This window comes from Cnephaeus nilssonii (assembly GCF_951640355.1).
Source record: "Cnephaeus nilssonii genome assembly, chromosome: 3".
Taxonomy (NCBI): Eukaryota; Metazoa; Chordata; class Mammalia; order Chiroptera; family Vespertilionidae; genus Cnephaeus; species Cnephaeus nilssonii.
In genome coordinates, this window is record NC_137074.1 from 47,618,994 (window position 1) to 47,643,572 (window position 24,579).

Consider the following 24,579-nt stretch of genomic DNA (forward strand, 5'->3'; position numbering starts at 1 on the left):
TCTGGGCGGGTGGGCAGCACTCCGGGTGGGTGGGCAGGCGTCCCGCCCCACCCACTGGCCGCTCTGCACCTCTGTGCACTGCCCACTGGCCCCAGCCACTCTGCGCCTCCACGCCTGCATGCTGCCCACAGGCCCTCCACCGGCAGGTCGGGGCAGAATGCCTGTGTCGTCGCCGTGGTGACGATGCAAGCATCCTGGCCCAGCCGCCACCATCTTTGTCGCAGAGTGACCCTCAATTTGCATATTATCTCCTTACTGGCTATGGGCACCACCATCTTTGTTGCAGAGTTATGGTGAATTTGCATATTCCCTCTTTATTAGATAGGATTGTTTGCAGTAGTTTTCAGTGTACCATAAAGAGCACCTGCTACAGAACTTGCAAGTCTCTGTCTGGAGGTCAAAGCCAAGTGATGGAAACTGTAGTACCATTAAAAATAATACAAGCCCAGCTGGTGTGGCTCAGTGGTTGAGCATCAATCTATGATGCCATTCAATTCCCAGGCAGGGCACTTGCCCGGATTGCGGGCTCTATTTCCAGTGTGGGGCATGCAGAAGGAAGCTGATAGATGATTCTCTCTCATTATTCATGTTTCTCTCACTCCCTCGCCCTTCATCTCTGAAATCAATAAAAATAATATTTTTTAAAAACACTAAATATGTTGGGGAAATAAATTCAGACCTTGTACAATAATTAACCTATAATAGTTATTCAGTATTTCTTAGATAATAAATGAAAATGTAACCTGTGGTACTTAATAAGAGATCTTTGTCAGAAACGTTTCTATGAAAACAAAGTGTTTTTGTTACCAGCCCTATCCACCTGCTTAAAGCCTGTCCCTACACTTCCTTCCTCACCTGGATAAATAAACCAAGCCACCAGAGGCCAAGCATGTAGTTTGCTTAGACTTGCTCTGACACATAAATGCAGCTGTCTTAAAAATAAATTCCGGTCACTTCAACCCAGACTTGCAATAACTTCTGACAACTCCAGCTGCTGAATCATTAGTCCCATCTCCAGATGTGCTTACACTTTTCTAGGTGTTAATTATAACCCCAAACGGTTCTGTAACTGGAACGGATTTTAACATACATAACTTATAGGATATGAACAAAAATTCAGAAAATGAATAAAATATTAAGTCACCTGTAGTCTCACTACTTAAACACATTTACGTTTAACATTTTATTCTTCCATAGAGCATGATTTCCTGTTTGTCTTCAATTGTAAGCTATCACTTTGTCAAAATTTATTTGTTTAATTTTATATTTCTTTTTAATTAAAGTAATGCATGAATTTAGTTTTAAAAGTCAAATAGTACTATAGGCTTATTATAAACACACACACACACATACACACACACACACACACACACACACACACACACAGCATTATTCTGCTCCACCTAATCCCACATAACATTTTCTCTAAAGCTGGTTTCTTGAGGGAGTTATTCTCAACTTTAGAGTGTTTTGCTTCATATATTTATTATCTAATTTCCAAATGATGTACTTTTCATTATTTCATGATTTTTGTTTTAATTTTAGGTGTTATTCATTGACTTCCCACAATTGGAGATTAGGATTTAGCTTTCTCATTATTTTCTGCCACCTTCCTTCACACACCCTTCCCCCCTCTGCCTAGATTGTCAATATGAATAACACCCATTTTAAAACTCAATATTAATTATTTGCATTATCCATAGCCTAACCGTTTTTGAGGATTTATTCCAACTTTTTGTTTTTCCCTTTCTGATTCTGGCTCTGGATGTGTCTGAATCTCTGTTTGAATTATTGTTAAAATTATGACAATTTTTATGGACTCCATAGTAGGAGAGAGATCAGATTAAAATAGATATATTTAGGCAGAGAAAGTTGTGTACTAGAGTGGAATCCTAAACTTAATTGAGATCACTGCATATTAATTACTGTCTATGAGTATTAATGGAGAAACATTAACTTAGATTATAGTAAAAAATGTAATACAGCAGTTATCCATTGAGTCCACATATACTATTAAAATATGTTCCTATATATTTTATATATATACATTCATTGTTTTGTCTATTTGTCCTTTCCCTACATTCATTGTTTTGTCTATTTGTCCTTTCCAAGGATATATTAATCGATGTCTGGGAATTCCCACTACATGAGAAAAATTGTTTCTAATTTTGGTCTTAACAATATTTCTAATATTTTCAGTTGATGATCCATATCTAAAGTTGGCTTGATTTCAGAATTTCTTCATACGGAGGAGGAGCTCCTAAAGTGTTGAAACCTGAAACATGATACAGTTCAGGGTTTTGAGCTGGAAGGTGAATTCCAACAGCTGGATTCACAGCTGCTTCTGTCCCTGGAAAGAGAAAGATGGGGATTTGTAAGTTTTCTACTCAGCATAAAACAGATGTACATGAAGTGCCTAGTAAAATCTGACATTTCTTGAATCACTGGAGCAACAGAAAATTATTTGTACACTTGGGGGAAAATTTGCAATCATCTGAGTCACTATAGCGAGAAAATGTGCTCTCAGGAACGGATGACAGTAGCTGCCCTTTTTTGATGGTTTTGTTTTCTGCAGTTTCAGTTTCCCGAGGTCAACCATGGTCCAAACCTATTAAATGAAGAATTTCAGAAACAAATTATTCATACATTTTAAATTGCATGCTGTTCTGAGCAAAGTGATGAAATCTTGAGCCAGCTTGCTCAGTCCCACCCAGAATGTAAAACCTCCCTTTGTCCAGTGTATTCTTGTAGTACATGCTACCTGCCCATTAGCCACGAAGTAGTCACCTTGGTTATCATGCTGTTGAGGTATTGCAGTGCTTTTGCTCAAATAACTCTTATTTCACTTAATGATGTCCCCAAAGCCATCCACATAACTTTTATTAGAGTATATTGTTATAATCGTTTTATTTTATTATTATTGTTAATGTCTTACTGTGTCTAATTTATACATGAAACTTTATCATAGATATGTGTGTATAAGGAAAAACATAGGATAGATAGTATATATATATATATATTAGGTACTATCCACAGCTTCTGACATCGACTGGGGGTCTTAGTCTCCCTTGCATATAAGAGGGGACTACAGTACCATCATCAAGAAGCATTTACAATTCAGCAGCTGAAACTAGAAGAAATACCATTTTTGGTGGAACAAAAGACAAAATGCCTCCATGGCATTTTAGCTAACGCTCCTATCGTGGGAAACACAAATCTCACTAGAAACATTAAAATACTAGAGGCCCGGTGCATGAAATTCGTGCATGGAGGGGGGTTGTCCCTCAGCCCAGCCTGTACCCTCTCCAATATGGGACCCCTTGAGGGAAGTCGGACATCCCTCTCACAATCCAGGACTGCTGGCTCCCAACTGCTTGCCTGCCTGCCTTCCTGATTGCCCCTAACCGCTTCTGCCTGCCAGCCTACCACCCCCTAACCACTCTGCTGCCAGCCTGTTTGCCCCCAACTTCCCTCCTCTGCCGGCCTGGTCACCCCTAACTGCCCTCTCCTGCAGGGTTGATCACCTCCAACTGCCCTCCCTTACAGGCTTGGTCCCTCTCAACTGCCCTCCCTTGCAGGCAGGGTGCCTCCCAACTGCCCTCTCCTCCTGGCCATCTTGTGGTGGCCATCTTGTGTCCACATGGGGGCAGGATCTTTGACCACATGGGGGCAGCTATATTGTGTGTTGCAGTGATGATCAATCTGCATATTACTCTTTTATTAGATAGGATAGAGGCCTGGTACAGGGGTGGGGGCCAGCTGGTTTGCCCTAAAGGGTGTCCTGGATCAGGTGGGGGTTCCCTTGTGGTGTGGGGCAGCCTGAGAGAGGGGCCTGTGGTGGTTTGCAGGCCAGCCACGCCCCCTGGCAACCCAAGCGGAGGCCCTGGTATCTGGAATTTATTTTCCTTCTACAATTGAAACTTTGTAGCCTGGAGCAGAGCCAAGCCTGGGGCTCCCTCCGAGGCTGGCAGCCATTTCTGTTGGGGTTATAATTGAAACTTTGTTGCCTTAGGCGGGTGGGCCTGGCCAGGGTGTGCGGAAAGGTTTGCTTCCCCTGTTGCCAGCGGCAACCCTGGCCTGCTCTCTCAAGCTCCATTCTGCTGCCATTTGTTTGAATTTGTTTACCTTCTATAATTGAAACTTTGTAGCTTGAGTGGAGGCTTGGGCCTGGCAAGGGCAGGCAGAAAGCTTGGCTTCCTCTGTTACCTAGGAAACCTTGCTCTCTGTGGCTGTAGCCATCTTGGTTTGGGTCAATTTGCATACTCGCTCTGATTGGATGATGGGTGTGGCTTGTGGGCGTGGCTTGTGGGTGTGTCGGGGGTATGGTCAATTTTCATATTTGTCTATTATTAGATAGGATTACATCTAAACTTTATTATTTTATTTTTATGTTCTGAAAATCACAACTAGTATAATTAATTACTTTTAAATTTTCTTTATGATAAATAGTAAAAATGTTAAGTTGTGAAAAGTTTGCAATTAATGTATACCACACAATAAGGAAGAGGCATTCTTACACTTTAAATTTTGAAGTCAAGGTTCTTCACTTTTAGGTTATACATACTACAGGCCAATAAATAGCAAAAGAAAACAAGCATTTTCATCCTCAAACTGATCACCTCAAGAGACCATGCACTTATGCAATAGCTCTTTAGCTAATCTCCTATTAGTATTTTCCTGAAAGAGTCTTTTGGAGCCATAGGAAATCAATAGTAATATCTTATAACCATTTACTTCTTTTTATTCTTTCCTTTTTTTTCCAGATGGGCTTTTACCTGTCTGGAAATTATTTGATTGCTTCTCCCCCAAACAATAGTAACAACCTTTAAATTCACCTTTAAAGAAGAAACTATGCCCTTAACCTAAACAGTCAAATTCTTTGCCTGCTTTTGTAATTAAATTTAATTGTGATACAGCCATGCCCATTCATTTATATCTTCTCTGTGACTGTTTTTTTGCATCATAGTGGCAGAGGTAAATAGTCCCACAGAAACTCTATGGCCTGCAAAGTCAAACATAGCTCCTATCTGGACCTTAATTGCATTTGCTGACCTCTTCCTTAAAGGATTAAGATTTGATGCCATGGAGGAGATTCCTTTTACCATGCCACTATCATGAAAACAATTTAGAGTAGTTATATTTTAGGCAATAGCTGCATCACAGGAATCCAAAAGTAGATTGCTCAAAATTACTATTTTGGAATGAATAACATTTATTTAGAATCATGGATCTTCATATATTTATATTTGCTTTATTTTGTATCTCACCAGTTTGCAGAGCAAAGCATAAAAACTCAAATATTAATACAATATGTAAAGGTAGAGTTATATTTAGAATATGTCTTACCTCCTGGTCCAGCACTCTTTTAAAGGAGTTATTTATTTAAGAATAATCTACTTCTAGGTTATTATATAATCTTTCTGTTTCTCAGTTTTATTTCATGTAGTAAAAGATTAATGATGGTAACTACATCTATAAAAGCAAGGCTAAATAAGTGTAAAGTGCTTAAAACAAAGCCTGGCACATAGTAATTACTCAATGTTTAATTATCATTACTATTAGTATAAATAATAACATTATTAGTACACATTAAGAACTATACTATGTTACAAATGTGCATATTTTCTTTTAATTACAACTAGAGGCCCGGTCTATGAAATTTGTGCATGGGGGGGGGGGGTGTCCCCTCAGCCCAGCCTGCACCCTCTCCAATACGGGATCCCTTGGGGGATGTCTGACTGCCGATTTAGGCCTGATCCTGGGGACCGGGCTTAAACCGACAGTCGTACATCCCTCTCACAATCCTTGACCGCTGGCTCCTAATCACTCACCTGCCTGCCTGTCTGGTCACCCTTAACTGCCCCCTCACTGCCTCTGTGTGCCGACCTGGTCACCCCTTACTGCCCCCCCTGCCAGACTGGTCATCCCCAACTGCTCCCCCCCGCCGGCCTGGTTGTCCCACACAGCCTGCTGTTCAGTCATTTGGTCGTCCCTCACTAACCCCCCTGCCAGCCTGGTCACCCCCAACTGGTCACCCCCCTGCTGGCCTAGTCGCCCCTAACTGACTGTCCCCCCCCGCTGGCCTGGTTGCCTTTTACTGCCCCCCCCCCCCCCGCCAGCTTGGTCACCTCCAACTGCCCCCCTCTGCTGGCCTGGTCCTCCCTAACTGCTCCCCCATGCCAGCCTGGTTGCCCCCAACTGCCCCCCCCTGCTGGCCTGGTTGCCCCACACAGCCTGCTTGTTCAGTTGTTTGGTCGTCCCTCACTAACCCCCCCTGCCAGCCTGGTCGCCCCACGCAGCCTGCTTGTTCAGTCTTTTGGTAGTGCCTCACTAGCCCCCCTGCTGGCCTGGTCATAGGCAGCCATCTTGTGAGGGTGTGAGGGTCAATTTGCATATTACCTCTTTATTATATAGGATATTATTTCCCAATCTATCCTATTTTAATGGTCAAATAATGTTTTAATCATTATCATTATTAATGTTATAACAGAAATTATTCAATGTAAATTTTTATGGCATTAGTCTTTTGCAGTTAGGAAGTTTAGGGTGATGTCAGCTAAGTCTGAAGGACTTGATAAAACAGTTAACATTGATAAAGTGTAGTTGTCCCAGCACTTCCCTCCATTGTGGATATTTGTACTGAGCCCCACCCATTCTCCAGGTGAATGCTCTTAGAGTGTTCAATACAGAATCAGTGGTAACTTTGCTATCATTCTGCTGGAGACTTCAATCAGATTGACCTGACACAATTATTAGCTCAAATGGGTTTCCATCACTGCCATTATCAATACTGGGCTCCAGGCAACAGGATATTGACAATTGCCCTCTGTGGTAGGAAAGTTTTACTGTTACCTCCTTACTACAGATTTGTCTGTTGCTCTCAAACTTGCTATGAAAACCACAAGACATTCATTTGATAAACAACTAATAAAGACATTCATTTGATAAACAACTAATAAACAAAGACAATGTGTTCAGGTCTTTCATAAAGTCAAACATATATCCGTTTTCAATTCGTTTCATATCATGTTTATGTATAATATCACATGATTGGGAGGGGAGCAGACATTTGTTTTTATCTTTGGACAAATTAAGAATCTGAGTTAAAAGTTAAAAATTCCTGCCCTGGCTGGTTTCTCAGTGGTTAGAGCATCTGCCTGCAGATTGCAAGTTTGTGGGTTCAATTCCTGGTTAAAGGCATGTACCTCGGTTGCAGGTTCAATCCCTGTGTCCAGTCTGGGCGTGTGCAGGAGGCAACCAATCCATGTGTTTCTCTCACATACTGTTTCTCTCCCTCTCTCTCTCTCTCTCATTCTCCCCCTCTTCCCTCCCTTCCACTCTCTCTAAAAAAATGAATGGAAATAATATTCTCTGGTGAAGATTAAAAAAAAAGTTAAAAATCCTATGGTTTAACAGAACTGTTGGTGAAGGTATTAGAGTCTGTTGTTTAAGTGTGTAAACCAATACACTCACTGCTGAGTTTTTGTAGGCAGATTTCAGATTTCCCACACAATTAAGAATCACTCCAATGAACCTGGCTTATGTTAATGTGCCCTTTTGACCTCTTTTTTTAAAAAATCTTTTCTCTTCTCTATCTCATCCTGTTCTTTCATCTGGGGGTAGCTAAGAATGCCTGAATTCAAGTCACAGTTCTTTCATCTACTGTGTTACTTAACCTCTAAGTGCCTTTGTTCTATTATCTTTAGAAGGTTCAGAATGATAGTGAACCCCTCATAGAGGTATAGAAAAAAAGAAATGAAATTGGAGATATCAGATGTTACCACAGAGAATAACACATGGTAAATGCCCAATAAATGAGAGCGGTAACTATTATCATGCCTGTCCATGAAAGTGTGTGAATAAAATACAGTCTTTCTTACTTAAAGGAGTCACAGAATATTTACATGTAGAGCATAAAGTATAGGGAAGTGACATTTAAAAAAGGATCCTAACACACAATGGAATCCTGGGGGTGGTGGGGGAAGACGGGAGCACAGTGTAAGGCCTGCTCTTTTCTGTCTCTCTCCTATTCTCCTTCCCCTCCTCAACTTGAAGCATTCACATTTAATGGCTGCTGGGAGACTGGTATTTCTATTTGCCTTGAAATAAGAAAAAGGAAAGATTATCTCTGAAATAACAGAAGAAATGGGGTCAGGGTGATTGGATAGTTGAAAGCATCATCAGGGAAATCAGATCTGAGAAGCTAAGCCAAAATGAGTGTCCCCAGTAAGAGTCTCAGAAGGTTCTCACCTCCAGGTCTTCTCAGGAAGGCAGGGGACCTGCTTGCTGTCAGGGCTGAAGGGCCCAGCTCTGATACACATAAAATAGGAAGAGTTCAATGCAGATTTTATAGTAACTTATTATTTTTTGTTTAAAAATATGGAGAGATGATGGCAGGGATCCTTCTCTTAGTCTCTCAAATTCTCTTTTCTAATGAACACTAGATTGTTTTTCTGCCTCATGCTCTTCATCCCTCGCTCACGTCCCAAATCCCAAATTTTGTTCTCTTTATTATCTTGAACTGACTTACTGATACCATTGTAATAACCTGGTTATTATTTAACAGAAAAGGAGTAAAAGGGAAGACTAGATATAGGCATGCCATTTATGCAGCGTTATTAAAAGCAACATTTAACACTAAGTCTGTTCCCCACTGATCCATGGGGGAAGGGACTAGACAAAGCCAGTTTAGACGCAAGCCCAGTAAAGGTCTGAGGGACCTTATAAAATACTTGCCCATCAATCACACCTAGAAATAGGTAATTGGCCAGGATGGGGGTGGCCACAGCAAGCTTGCAAAATCTAAATATATACATTTCCAAAAAAAGGAAATTCACTCTCTCTCACATGCCTCCCCTTTAGGGACTCATGCTAGAGGGGCAGTAGTAGGAGGAGGGAGGAGCTATGCTCCCTTGCGCCCACAGGGTGCTGCCTAGCCATGCATGTTGGGCTTTACACATGAACTAAATTTAATCTGGCCTGAATGCTGAACCACACCTGGCTGCAACATGGAACAGAAAATCTGGGCACTGGCCTCCTTCTGGCTCTGCTGAACCCCCAGCTACCTCTCTTTCAGGACTGGCTTGAGGGAAATGGGACATTGCAAACCAAGGGATGTAACTACAAGACTAAAATCTTCTTCCACCTCTTATCATCTCATGAGGGCTTCTAAAAATGCTTATTTCAGCTGTAACCCCAGAACTCCACAAACATCAGAGGGCTCCCCACAACACTCATATACCCAGCCAGTGGCAGCATTACTTTATAAATAAGGGTTTTTATGCAGCTTCATAACCTTATTTAAATTGGAAACATATTATTATTCACATTTTCAGTGAATTATAAAAACACTTGTTTATAATAAACTTTAAAACTCCTTTTAATGACTCCTTTGTCATTACTTATTTTTTCAAACATGAATTTAAAAAATAAAGAAAACAATTAATCTAAGAAACCCAAAACATTTTTGTTTTCTTATTTTTCCACTTAGGTGTATTCTCTACCTACTCTCCTTGTTATATAGTCCTTGGTCTTACAAAGTGGGGAGTATTGATCACAAATGATAGAAATTTAGGATACAAAGAGTTGTGTGAGAATTTTAATTTTCTCTTCTTGTATCTCCACCTTTACTAAATAATTGATACATTCCTTTAAAAAAAAATCACTTTCCGTGGCCCAATATGTGTTCTCACTCTTGATTTACACATTTGAGGAGGGGTGTGGGGAAACAACGGGTTGTAAATCTGTGTATTCTGTTGAATTATCAGAAAGGAGGGATTCCAGAAGCTTCATTAACATAGGTAAAATAATGAGATTTAAAACAACAGTGAAACACTACATTATTTTTACTGCTGACACAGGTGCTAAAAACCACAAACTGAATTATACTTGAAATGTTAGTCTCTACTGGTTGAAAAAGGAGAGCAAGAAGGACTCAGAGATTACTGCATGAATTATCCCATTCATGAAGACATAAGGGCAATGAGTGGGTTCTTTCTGAGATTATAAAAGAGTGGGAATAGAAAACAGGATCAGAGGAGTTGGGGATGGAGGAAGGATAATAGGGGAAAAGGGTCTATCTAGGATATCCTGGGGCCACCTCAGGAAAAAGAGTTGGACCTGAAAGCAGAGCAAAATTACATGATTTTAGGGATTGCATAAAATAAGTAGGTTTTAATGCCAGTCCTTAAAATATCTTCAACTTCAAACTGTAGGTTCCTTTTCCTCTTAATTTTCATCTTTCTCTTCTCCTTCTCTTTCTTCTGGTCTTTCTCTTCCCCTTCTTTTTCTAACAATGCCTCCTTTTTCTTCTTACCCTCGGGTATCAGATAGATTAATTTTCCCTTATTGGGGCATAAAGAGCTTACTCATTACATGTTACAGACTTGGAAACATAGAGCCTATGAGAGGGGAAGAAAAACTAAGAGATCTGAGCACCGGATCAGCAGAGAACTGTGAAAATATGTGACTATTGGCCCAGGAGAAGCTATTGGGGGGCAGAGTGTTTGCTGAGATTTCCAAGGACCTTTCCCCAGACAAAAACCTCATGAGACATTGAGGTGGGCTAGGCCCTAGCCTAGTCTGTAAAGGCCTTCCTTAAACTCCTTTGATGAGGCTCCCAAACCAAGTATTTTCCTTTCTCTCTTTAATATTTCTAATCAAGATAATTGGCAACCTGAGCCATGTAATATTGTCAGGAACTGGTAGTGAGAGAACATTTCTATTTTATGTACTTAAATCAGTAAAGTTCAGTCCACTCCGGCCTCTAATAATCAGTCAAAATTATCCTCTTGGCTCTATTCAATTGAGGCAACTTCCATGGGATCCTGAGAGTCAAACCTCTCAATCACAGGTCAGAAGAGCAGAGCTATTTCAACTAATATATTCAGCAAATAGTGGTAATAACATGAAATGAGTTCTGAAAAATAAAATAAAGGTCTAGGAGGAACGCAAGGTTAATATAGCAAATCTAGTCTCTCCATTAAGATGTTTTAAATGACCCACTTCCTACATTCTGTATTCAGAGGGAAAAATCTATCATTCCCTTTGTGTTCCAGGGGTGACAGGAAGTCCAGACACCCTTATTTCATATTCTAACATGTCACCAGAGTCCTCCAGTGAGTTCTCATTTCACCCCAATTCTGAACAGAGGCTATGAGGAAGACTCAGAAGTGCACCCCATATCCTGCAGAGTGAGCATATAAAACCAACAGTAACTGCACTCAACTCCAAGCTGTGAGCACATAGTTTGTGTGGGTTGTGGAGGTAGAGGCTGTGGTTTGGGCCCTTCCCTCCCTCTTTAACCATACAAAGATCCTGGTAGCGGTTTCCTCACTTCCCTTTTGGAAAACAGCTCCTTCTGTGGAAATACTAGGTAGGAAGAATCATTTGTTTAGAGAAGTGAAAGTATAGTGAGGATACAGTGGGGAAAGGAAATCCAGTGTGGGTCTGGGTTTCAGACTACCTTAAAATATTGACTCCCTGGAATTTACTTCTGAAAATTGCTACTTAAGAAGAAGTGACTAGAGATCACAGAGAATACCACTTCCTAAATTACTCTTTTATATTTTATTTTAGAAAGGAGAAGCAAAAAGGCCAAGAAGCACAACTCTAGGAATCATATCCACATCAAAGGCTAAGTGAATGACTGTTCATGGCCTGTACAGCCCTGCTGAGCATCCAGGGGACAGGATGGGAGGTGGTCAATGGATGGAACAACCTAACACCCAACCCAGTGTAGATGAAGGAAAGAATTAATAGGGAGGGGCAACTGAACCTGTGGTCTCCTACGATGGAAATCAATGAAACTGAACATTGTAATGCAGCTTAAGCTGAGGAGAGTTTAATTGTTCCTTGATCAAAGTAAGATGTAGAGCTATACCAGTGGAATTAATGAGGAATGGAGAGAATAAGGAAGGGAATGAGGACTCTGGAGAGCAATCTCTATCATTAAGGAATTACAATATGGAAACATCTGGAGGTTCAGGATATAGGTTGTACTTAATGTAGGTGGCTAAACCATGAGTGCCTGTCCATATTTTGTTTAGCTTCCTAACCTTAATTCTGGACAACTTGAAGTCTATTAGTTGACTTACAGCAAAGATCTATGTGGTACATTTATTCAATAGGGTGGGAAAAGTAGATAACATCCTCTGAGAGAAGTAATAGCCTTTTTACCAGGCTGGTTTTAGGAACTAGAGATAATGTCTGAGAAGTCCTTGACCTAATGCCTAACACTTGGCAGATGTGAATTAAATTGGGACTATGTTATTTAAAAATCAACAACAATTTTCCCCAAGTATTTTCTTTCCTGTCCATAATGATTTCAGGATAATATAGAGAATGTGATGCTAATGCCCTGCACTCAGTGCTATTACATGCAGATTTCTGAAGAAGCATATCAGCCTTGATCCCTTCTCTCAGTCATACCTGCTCAGACAAGTTCAGGCAAATTCAAAAGCATGCATATGAATCACCATCCAGGAAATATGAAAACATTAGATAAATTGGGATATAACCATGGCACATAGATTGTCTTAAAATTATAACAATATCAATGGGTAACTTACTCAAATTTAAAACACACACACACAGATATTATATATATATATATATATATATATATATATTAAGATTCCAGGAAGTCTAGAAAAGTCTTCCTTAGAATGACAGTAGGGCTAAGAGGACCAAGGTGAATTCTCCTCTTTAGAAACTCAAGTAAGTTGAAAGGAACATAACTGCATTTGTTTATTGAATACCTCTAGTTAAATAAAGAAAATAAGATCAAAGTGACCATGTTGACCCTTTTGATTCATGTATTTTATTAAAAGGTCAGTGACCCTATTTTCTTCTATGTTCAGAGGACAGTAATTTCAAGTTTAGGAGAAATAACTATTTTCATTGGAGATTTTAATTATTTCTCCAAACACCCATTTCTCAAATTGACAGTTTCCCTTGGTAAATAATGACTTAAAAAAAAGTCAATAGGGAATATAATCACTAAATAGTGAGTATAATCACTAAATATCAAATTTTGATATTAAAACATTTTAGTTTATTAAGATCCCACTTTTTATTTAGCTTTTAGTTTTTCCAGGACATGTCCTACACTCTCTATGGGAAATCTTATCTGGCCCAAGTTTCTGAAGTGCAGTTGTCAATCTCTACTAAGCACAATTGTGGTGTACAGTGCAGTGACTTAGAGGGAAAGTCTCAGAACAGATGTTCTGGATGAGGACAAGGCCTGGAATTAACAGTGACTGTACAACCTAAATTTTCTCCATTCCTTACCTCCTAGTGAAAACTGGAAAATAATAGGAAGGGTATGGTTTGAGGGGCAAGGGTGGGAGAAGGCAGGATCAGGATGCTGCCAATGTGTCTGGGGAGAAAAAAATATGAGTATTTATACTCCTCTGCCAATTCCAAATTTTCAGATTCTGCATTGGCATCAATCTGAAAAGTGTGGTTCAATGTTACTGTAGGTAAGTGAGGCATAGAGAGTTTAGTAAATGAGACTATGAACTTCAATTTTTTCGACTGATATGAAAAATAACTCAGAAATAGTTCTCTGCACCTTAAACCCTGCACTCACTTGAAGTGACCAACCTTGTATAGCTCCTCTTTTATTCATGTCAACTGAGCAAAATATTTAGGTTCTATCCCCATACTCAACTATAAATCATTTTCCTAAGACACGTGTTTTTTTCTATTGGTGTCTCCTTTCTTCTGATATTTTCTCACTTAGACTCTGTCCCCAATGCATGCCTTTCAATCTTCTATAAACTATGTCTTGTTGTAAGTTTACAAATCTGATTTTCAGAGATTAGATTTATAATTCACCACAAAACTATAAGGTTTCAAAGAGCAAGCCCAGCAATGTGCAGAGAGCCTACCATAAACAGGGTCCAAGTCGCCGACAGCAAAAACAGCCACGGTGCGCCTTGAGGAACCGATTGCGCATCTCCTCAGCCAGCAGGGAAGGCAGAAGAGCACTGCTCCGCATAGCAGAGCCACCAGGAAAATTAGGAGCAAGAACCTGGTGCCAGAAGAATCAGGAGAGGATTGAGGTGGAGCACGCAGGAAACTTAAGACTCCTATTGCACCCTGAAAAGGGGGCAAGAACTCAGCAAAACTGGCTGCAAGCAATGTGAGAAGCTGAATTCCTTAAGCAACCCCTCCCCACACCTTGGCTAGGTGAGTATTGACCTATGAACCAGGAGGTCACAGTTCAGATTCCCGGTCTGGGCACATGCCTGGGTTGTGGGCTCAATCCCCAGTTGGGGGCCTTGCAGGAGGCAGCCGATCAATGATTCTCTCTCATCATTGATGTTTCTATCTCTCTCTCCCTTTCCCTTCCTCTCTGAAGTCAATAAGAAAAAGTGGAGAAGATAAGACATGGTCTCTGTTTTTGAGGAGCTATCTAAATGAGAAAGTTGGTAATGTTTAATTTGGAAAATACAAAAGTCAACATTTAGGAGGGTATAATAACTTACAAAATTTCCAAAAGTCTAGCTCATAAAAGAGGCAGCAGTCTTATTTTGAATTATTTTTAAGGCCAGAACTAAAATCAGTGAAAGAGGCATTTCAGAAGATATCAAGAGAAGGAAGAATAATTTTACCTTTAAAGATTTTCAACCAGGGAGTAAATTATTATTATTCTTAGAAATAGTAAGTTCCCTCTTATAGAAAACACTTAAGTAAACACTGGACAACAACCTGAAAGTAATGTTTCTACATATATTGATTCACATGACCTCTATTATTTTCTTAATATGTATGATTTCATGTGCCATATCAGTTATTTAGTAAAAGGAGAATGTATATACCACCAAAGATTTTTATAAAACAACTAGAGGTCTGGTTCATGAATTTGTGCATGGGTGGTGTCCCGTGGCCTGGCTGGCAATCGAGATCTATCAGGGGGCTGGCCAGCCAGGGGAAGGGACCCTGGGAGGTTGGCAGGCCTGTCAGGGGGGCAAGCTGGCCCAGGGTAGGGGCCATGGGAGGTTGGCTGTGGGAGCAAACTGACCACCAGGGGGCAGCTCCTGCATTGAGCGTCTGTCCCCTGGTAGTCAGTGCGCATCATAGCAACTGGTTGACCAGTCGTTCTGGTCATTCTGGTCATTCAATCATAATGGTCCCTTAGGCTTTTATATATATAGAAGTGAAGATGTCCTTACCAGATATACCAATCATTTGGGTATTGATTTTTATAGTTTATGTACCTGGTAACAAAGAAAGAACAATTAGTGTTGGACCTCTAAGTGGCCAAAACCTATTCTTTTGCATCATAATATTTGTTCTGACTATACCTATTTCTCCAACAATAATTTACTCAATGAAAGGCCCCCAACACAATTGGTAAATGTTTTCCATATGTCCACATCATTCAAGGCACTGAGGATACATGTAAATGGAAACTATCAGATACTTAAAAACAGATAATTGCATAGTAATAGGTTTGATGCCAGAGTTAAAAATACTGTAGTACATTGAGAAGATAGTGACTAACTTTTCAGGACTACCACGTGGTAGGTGGAATGGTAGGTATAACCATTCCACCATTCTGTTTATTAAAAAACCTGGAGTTCTTTAAAATGCAAATTATCCAGGGAAGGTCATAATGCCTATCAACCTTGGATGTCTTGGTAGGGAATAGCAGCCCTGCAATCCTGGTTGAAAAAATAAATTAGGATAAAAGGAAAATGAATGAGTGTGGCCATACACACCATTTACTAAGGAGTTAGAAGTTGATTTGCTAGTCAGGATGGTCAAACCATTTATGTGCTTCAGCACAACTTAATAGTTCTTAAGATAAGTTTTAAAAGATCACACAGAAAAAGATCACACTTTGGTTCACAGTGTGATTTTTAGGACATATAACTCCCCAGGTTTAGACACATGTGCTGTTCATTCCAGAGTCCCTTGCTATGTCACACAAAGTGCTTTCAATGTATGTTTGCTGATGGACATTTTTCAACCTCGGTAGATGGGCTGCTGTTACAGTATTCTGGAATTAAAGAGTTGAAGGCTGTTCATCACAGTCCGATAAGCTTCTGAGATGGCGCTGCCCTTAATCACGTTTTCTTCGGCCTTTGTTAAAATAACACTCGGCATTTTTCAGCTTGAAAGCTTTCATAAATGTCAGCTAATTTATTGTTCACAGCCTCCCTAAGGAGAAAGTGTGTCCTGTTTATCACACTACTCTTCAGAAATGACTTTTTAACATATGTGAGTGTCAACGTAAAAATTTTACCTCAAATATTTAAGACAAAACCCAATCACCCAGACAATAAGTTTTTGGGGTGTTTGTTTCTTTTGCACCCAGAGAATTTAGCCAAATACACAGGTACAGATGATTGGGATAAATGACAGTTGAAGTATGACTTTAAAAAAAAGCATCCTAAGACAAGTGATCATCAATAGAAGATTTTAAAAATAATTAATGGTACTTCCTTTTAAAGAAATATTATATATTCATCAAAAATGTAGATTTATATTTATAGTTAAAAGCCTTGATAAGTAAAATAATAAAGAGCACTCATTTCTATTTTGTATATATTTTTAATACAAATATAATGATTTCACAAAATAAATATTATATAGTTATATATATACATACATCAAATTACTAACAATGTTTGCTTCTCTTGAAGATGGTATCATGAGGCACTTTATCTTTCCAATATTTTTATATTGGTTAAATTTTTATAATGTACATACATCACTTTTGTAGTCATAAAAATTTTAAAAATTACATTGAAATATATAAATTTTTAAAATGTAGTATCCTACCTTAGAGATGGATGTAGGAAACTTTTCTTGGTGATTTAGCCAAAAAAAGTAACATAAGGTTCTTGTTTTTGAGTCTTGAAATCTAAGCTCATGATCAGGAATGTGGATTGCTTAATTTCCCTCCATATATAAATCTCTGCCTCTTTTCTTTACATTTAAAAATAGACTATATACTTATTATACTGTCAACTAGAGGCCCAGTGCATGAAATTCGTGCACTGGGGGGGTGGGAGGGGGTCCCTCAGCCCAGCCTGTGCCCTCTCACAGTCCAGGAGCCCTGTGATTGATTGCCCCAAAGAGGTAGGCCCTGCCCACCCAGCCAGGGCTCCGTGATAGATCGCCCCCACAGAGGGAGGCACCGCCCACCCACCGCAGCCCGCTGCTCGGTGGCCTGGGCTACCCTCTTTGGGACGACTGTGGAGCTCCCCGATTGATCAATCACCCCACCAGCCAATGGCCTAGGCCTCCCTCTGCAGGGTGATCATGGGGTAATAGCCAGGCTCCCCACCAATCACATCGCACCTGCCTTGGCTGGAATGGCACCATGGATGTCATAGCGTGGTCGTTCGGATGATCATCCATATGGTCGTTCCACTGTTTGGCCATTCGGTCAATTTGCATATTATGCTTTTATTATTATAGATTCTAAATTTAACTACCTCATTTTATTTCCTAGGTTTAATTTTTTTAGTCACTCAATATTTTTTTCCAGTGCTAAAAGTTTTGCAAACTGACTTATTTCACTTTCTCTGTCTGAATCTGTGAACCTACTGATGGATTTTCTGATATGTAAAAAAAATGGTCTAGAAGCAGCTGAATAAATGCAAAATGATCATGTAATTTAGGAACTACAGGAACCTTTGGGATAATTTATTTCCCCCTTGGAATTTCACATACTTTACCACTGAGACCCAGAGTGGAAAAATAATTGAGGAGGTCACTAGCTGCCCAAAAACTTAAACTACAATATAGGTCTTTGGACTTGGTGTACTTCCTTACATCATTATTTCCATGTCTTTCTCAAGTTCAATTTTTAAACAGAAATTCTTTGTGTTATTAAAAAAATATCTGAACTGTGACAATATTCCAATTACTCAAATTTTAGATGTAAGATTTTCAGTGTAGTAAAAGTTACATTTTTTAAGATAAAGTTATTGCTTAGAGATTTGTGTATGCTTGGTGAAATGAAATAATGATGCCAAAAAGAAAAAAAAATCTGGCAAAAGTGAGAAGTGATTTTTATTACTGTTCTCACTGCTGATAATCTGATAATCTGTGGACCTAAGATGAACTACAAACTCAATACTTTGATAAATTTAAGAACTCAGAATGTATCCCAGTCATTAAGTGACACATGACTGTGAAGGGAACCAAACTTTTGCCTTTGGGATATTTATTTTAAGCTGTTTTTTAGAAAACAAAAGATTCAGAAATAATCTGACTTTTTCCCTTTCTAAGAGATTCAGATGGGAAGGCCTACACAAGAAAGGGGATCTTAGGATGTTAACCTTAGTTTAATTTAAATTAAGTAGATAAATAAGAGGGCTTCAGTCAAAGTCCACTTAGCTAGATACCCTGTGTCCCATTGTTTCTGAGTTTCCCAGCTAATACTTACCTGCCTTGTATGTTCTACTCTTCCTCAGTTACCCAAAAATGGCCCAGTCTCACTTTTGCAATCTAAGATCCAGTCCCCTTCTTTCTCCATTGCAAAAATGACATTTACACCCAATTTTGCCCAATTATATTTGGAATTTTCATGCTTATGTGAATTCCCCATGGACATGTATTGAAATTCTGATTTTTCTCCTATCAGTCTGTCTCTATTAGTTTAATTGTTAGCCCTTCCAGAAAAACGTAGAAGATGGGAGGAAAAGTATTATATATAGTAGAGGCCCGATGCATGGAATTCGTGCAAGGGGCTCGGCCCTCACAGCCCCGGCTTCAGCCCGAAGGTCGTCCAGAAGGTCGTCTAGATGGTCATTCTGCTGTTCGGCCTTCTGGTATAATTAGCATATTATGCTTTTATTATTATAGATTTTTAGCCCCCACAACTGTATATCTGCACTTTGAAAGCTACACATAATACAGGTTAGAAATTTCATTAGTCTGCTTATATTTGAAACTGATTTATCCAGAAAGCTACCCCCCATCACCAATGTGATTTATGGGTATGGATGCAGCCATATAGGATGTAATAAGTCTTTCATGAATGTAAAGTACCCTTGAAACCTCAAAGGTGGAGAATGCTGTGAGCAAAAATACCTAGAAATCAAGTAGGCCCCTTATTTATTTAACAAAGCTGATCATAATAGAAGTGCACTTTTTCCCTGCTTTTAGAAAAATCGAGCCATTTTCATTTAAAACAATTTATCTTTCTGTTTCTTGCATGGTTATAATGGTCATTTGAAACTCATTGGGGTTTCTTAAAACTTGAGCCCTTTTTTTATTCTTTGAATTTTGAAAATGTCTCTTGCTATTTACTTACATTTCATTTTCTTCACATGGTGGGTCCGAGAGCACCAACTGAAACACATGTTTAGAACAAATAAAATCCAAACATCTCATCAGTCTAATCCTTTAATACAACAGCACCGAGAGACAATGCAGGTTTTTATAATTTTGTTTTTGTAAGTAATGCTCACAGCAGAGTCTATTGTCAGGCGAACAGAATTTTAATTGAAAAAACAAACCAACAATCTCTGGGTAGATTTTCCAGCTCATCAGTGACAGGAGATATGTATTGTAAACCAGATTTCTATCTTACACATAATTATAGATGGATGAAAAAATCATTTTGTTTTTTCTATAGGCAGATTTTGCTTGCTCTAAAGAGCTTTTATGCACATTGCTTTTTTTCTTTGTTTTAATATTTTAGCTAGTCAGAGGAGGTTAATTATTTTATTATTTTCACACACAGAAATCAAGTTCTCTACATAAAACAGAAGTCCATGCCATTAGCATTATTGGGTATCTATCTATATAATAGAGGAATATGCAAATTAGCCAGGACACTGTAACATCACTACCAGAACAGCAGGAACCTGAGGCTGCATGGTGCCTGGCCACAGCGAGAGACCTCAGGCCGCATCCCCTGCCCAGCAGGGCTTGACTATGGTGGGGCCAGCCAGGTCTGGGTCTCACCCAATGGGGGTAGGGCCGGCCAGATCTGTGTCTCCTGCATTTTCGAAGCACGTGCAGGTGGTGGGGAGGGACTTGACTCTGGGTCCCACGGCGCGCCCTGACTCTGATAGGAGGGAGATTTTCATATACATTTTACTAATTTTCTTACATCTCTGACACTTCTATCCTATCTAATAATAGCGTACCATGTAAATTACCATCACTCCGCTACGCCCACGATTGGGCGGCGGAGGCTGGGGGGCGGGACTCAGGGTGGCCTATCCGGCCATTGAGAGGCACGGATCCGCTGCCACTGAGCGGGGCTACGCTGCTGTTGAGAGGCACAGGGGGCGGGACTCCCGCCCCCTGTGCCTCTCAACGGCCAGATCCAGGCCGCTGAGGGGGTCCCACCCCCTGCGCCTCTCAACAGCAGGGGAGACCCCCTCAGCGCCGCGGATCATCAAAAGTGGGGGAGCGAGCTCTGGCCTCAGTCAGCGAGCCACGGAAACCCGGCAGAGGATGGAGAGCAGCGACGAGGAAGACATGGAGAAGCACCGCATCCACCTACGCCCCGTCGCTCTGCGCACACGCTGCACCTCCTGCCCTGTGAAGTCCGGGTTAGCCGGCCCGCCCCTGTGGGGCGCTTTTTCACCCCGGCCATCCATCAGGGTCCCGATGGACTCGAAGGGCCGCAGTCTGAGGGGCGAGGAGGTGGAGATGCCGCCTGGCCTGCTGGGATACATGATGGTGAGTCCATCGGGACCCTGACGTGCATGATTCAATCATGCACTGGGCCTCTAGTTATAGAGAAAGGGCAAATAGCAATATTGAAATATTTCCTCTAGTTAATTCCCTTTTAATGTGCACGAATTTCTGCACTGGGCCACTAGTTAAATATATGCATGAAGGAGTGACTTTAACCTACTCTAAGGCTAAGGTCAATTTAAGAGCACATGACATTCTTGTTGAGATTTACATTTCTCTCTTTATCAAAGAAGAGGGGGGAAAAGTAAGTCTTCACGGCTTAGTTTTAAAAGACCCAAAGCATAAGCAATCCTACTCAATTATCTTCGTTCTGTGTGTTGAACCTTACAGTTTACAGTAACTCACATCACTGAAGAAATAAAGTGCTCCTTTCTTAGGGTTTTGTTTGTTTTTCTCTTGACTTGAGACTCCTCCTGTGTACAATAGAAACATCTTTAAATGTCCTTTGTAAATAGTCCTAAATATAGGTTGATGAGGTTAGTGAAGTATGACTTTTCTTGGTCTATAACACAGAAATATAAAACCAAGTAAGTAGTTACAAAAATTTAAAATGATACACATAGGAATTTTGTGGGAGATGCCTTTTTTTTCTTCTTCTTAATCTCAAACGCATCTTTGTCAGCACCTTATATTTACTCCACCATGTTTATCTGGGCAAAGAGATTTGTGGAGTCGCAGATGGAGACATGAATTGGCCATCAGAGAGCGTGGTAATGAACAATTTATAAGCACAGAACATGACTTGTACTCTCTTTTGCTAGAATGCTGAAAATAGATTTGGATACTAACTGAGAGGAAAATGAACATTCAAATTTTGTCCATAAAGAGAGTTTATGTATGACTAGATGAAATCATTTGGGATCCAGTTGAACAGATAAACAAGTAAAGCCAGCATTTCACTTTGAAGTCATTTCCTAATCTTCTGGTGTGCTATACCCTAGCAAGGAGTGAGCACACAGTATCACATTAGTACCACCCCTCAGCCAAGGCAGTAGCTGTCAGACTTCAGGTTGTCAGGAAATGGGGAGCAAAGTCTTAATATATTTCAGAACTAAATCTTTCAGATACTTTGCATTCAAGTAACACATATGCAGAGATGCAGGTATTACTCTGAGTGAGATGCTAGAGTAGAAGAAACAAAGTAAACTACCATGGTTCTGTCTACATTGTACAGCAATAGGAAACTCTCAAGCATCAAGTGTGGTTGCAGGCAAGAGTAAACAAATATGTCTTAAATTAACCCTATCATAGCATTTTGCTACGTCAATGGCATTTTTTATTCTAAAACAATTTTTTTTACAGCATAGCAAAGATTACATTGCATCATCTTACTTCAATAGCAATAGAACTAAATAAAGTAGAAATAAGACTAATAGCATGGGTCATTTTGTTTTCTGTAGCTTTGACCAATAAATATAAGTAATAATACAATTCTGGTAACAGTTCCTTAAAGGAAATCTTTGAAATGTATGAGTTAAGTTTTCCCAAATAACAAATCAATAACCAATCAGGTCCTTAGAGTACCTCTGAAAATCTCTTCCCAGAAAGAGAGATGTTACCTGGAATAGTGGCAAACACCAGGTTCCCGTTTTGGAGATCACTGAAGTGAAACTAAAAAGACTGGATCTCGACATGCTTAAAGGACAAGCTGCTCAAAGATAGTGGTTTGTTGTCCGTGTTAATTTCCCTCTTCCTCAGAACTTGCTAGCTTCTCTATAAATTATGCTTCCTACCAGAGCCCTCATTAATGATGGCTCCTTGTGACTGGTAAAGTGCATGCTGGGGGTAGGAATGTTGGGTGTGTGGTCACAGGTACTGAGAGTTCAAGGAATTTCAGGTTAAGGTCAGAACCTTGGTACTGTTTGTCAAGCCCTTAAAAGCCAGGGTTATACATGCTGATATGCAACACTGGCTGGCTGCTTAAAGAACTTACAATATTCAAGTGCATGTTTTATTCCAGGGTATTTCTGGGTTTTATATAAAATGTTTTTTGTACTTGGAACATTTACTTGGCTTTCTCCCCTTTATTGGTCCTCTTTGCTCTTCTTTTCCTACACATCGTTTTTAGTCCCAGATCTTACAGAACCTTGGGCATAAAGCTTTTCTTGCCTCATAATGATCACACCTTATTTTTAAACAGGTCATATTTCAATGCTTATTTTAATAAAACAACTCCAACACAGCTGCCAACAAAAATGTTTGCCAAAATACTTAGGGAAATTCTGAAAAAGAACAACGAAGAGGCATAAACTACTGTATATTAAGATATTATAATAGTAGAGAAATGTATAAAAATTGGTACTGTTGCACATAAACAATAAGATTATTGTACAAGGATAGTTTAGAAATAAATGAGAATAAACATAGAGATTTATTTTTACTGCCGTTTCAAAGCAGTGTGGAATAGATGTTATTTAGGGAACGATGAACAACCGAGTGGTTAGATGGAAAGAATGTTCAAATGCCTAAGTACATTCACAATTAGAGAAATATAACTTACAAGTATAATCACACTGGCAACTTTAAAAAAATTGATAATATAGTGAGAAGAGATAGATGTGGGGAGGCAAGCCTTCTCACACATGGTTGGGAAAACTGTATAGCCTCACTGGAAAGCAATTAGGCAATATTTCTTAATCTAAAAATTGAATATATCCTTTGGCCATGAATTCTCCTTTCAGGGCTGTGTCTTACAGATATTACTACATGTGGCACAAATAATTACAAGCAATGATGTTCACTGAAGCATTGTTGCTAATAACAACATATTGGAAAAAACCAGTCTCCATCAAAATGTGACTGATTAAGTACAAAATAATTATATCCACTCAACAGAATACTAGGCCGCTGTTTAAAAAGGTAATGGAAGATCACAGATGCTGTTGTGAAAAGGCTTCCATGACTTATTAATTAAAAGAAATAAAATGAAGAACATTGTGTTCTACAATCATGCTACCTTTCATGTAATAAATAAATATAGCTATACTGTTGTTTTACCATATAAAACTTAAACATATATACTCATATATACATAGACTGTCTCTGCTTGAAACTATTAAATTATAAAAGAGAGAGTCTGAGCCAGGCTGGCGTGGCTCGGTGGTTAAGCGTTGATCTATGAACCAAGAGGTCAGGGTTCTATTCCAGGTCAGGGCACATGCCTAGGTTGCTGGTTCAATCCCCAGTGGGGGGTGTGCATGATTCTCTCTCATCATTGATGTTTCTATCTCTCTCTCCCTTCCTCTCTGAAATCAATAAAAATGTGTATAAAAAATAAAAGGGAGAGTCAGGAAATAAGGGTAGAAGGTAAATTTACTTTTCACTGTTAGTTTTTTGTATGTTTAATTTTAAATGAATTCTCTATATGTAATTTGCTCATTTTATACAGACATTTCTATAGGCAAATTCAAGTCATCTGGAATTCAGAACAGGCATGTTGTAGTTCAAGCCACATAGAGTTCACTGAATCCAATTCATATGACTATATATTAATTTATTTATGATCACATACATACATTGCTCTAGAAACAAACCAGCCATGTTAGTTATCTAAACTACCATTCTGAACTGGCCATTAAGGTATATGGATTAGCCGAACTGCATCTGGATGCTAAGCAGGCTGTGGCGGCCTCGGTCTGTTTAGTATGCAGCCACAGACACAGCCATGAATTTCAAAGCACAGGAAGGGCTTGGTGCCAATGCCAATAGAAGATAAGTAAACCAAGCCTACAGTATTATTTGTCCCTAAGACACCCTTCATTCGGAGTGTCTCTGAAGCCTGTAATTAAATAGAATGAAAAATGGGCTTTTCACTTGTGAACTTATTTATTAGGCTGTGGGTCAGAAGCCTCACTTCCGTAGGTGGAGTCAATGATCTTACGGATTCCTAGGGAAGGAAGG

General features: G+C 39.6%; 1 protein-coding gene across 2 annotated transcripts; it reads right to left on the reverse strand.

The window, feature by feature from the left end:
* Window positions 1-22,856, reverse strand: TMEM207 (transmembrane protein 207). Of its 2 annotated transcripts, XM_079766448.1 has the most exons (6): window positions 22,239-22,856; window positions 19,280-19,317; window positions 15,180-15,224; window positions 13,893-14,035; window positions 8,251-8,310; window positions 1-2,350 (listed from the first exon to the last, which is right to left on the reverse strand). In XM_079766448.1, exons 1-6 carry the CDS (start codon window positions 22,311-22,313, stop codon window positions 2,214-2,216), a joined length of 498 nt encoding a protein of 165 aa, XP_079622574.1. In that variant the 5' UTR covers window positions 22,314-22,856; the 3' UTR covers window positions 1-2,213. The 2 variants fall into 2 exon arrangements, with proteins under 2 accessions (XP_079622574.1, XP_079622575.1); XM_079766449.1 differs by lacking the exon at window positions 8,251-8,310.
* Between the last annotated feature and the right edge of the window lie 1,723 nt (window positions 22,857-24,579).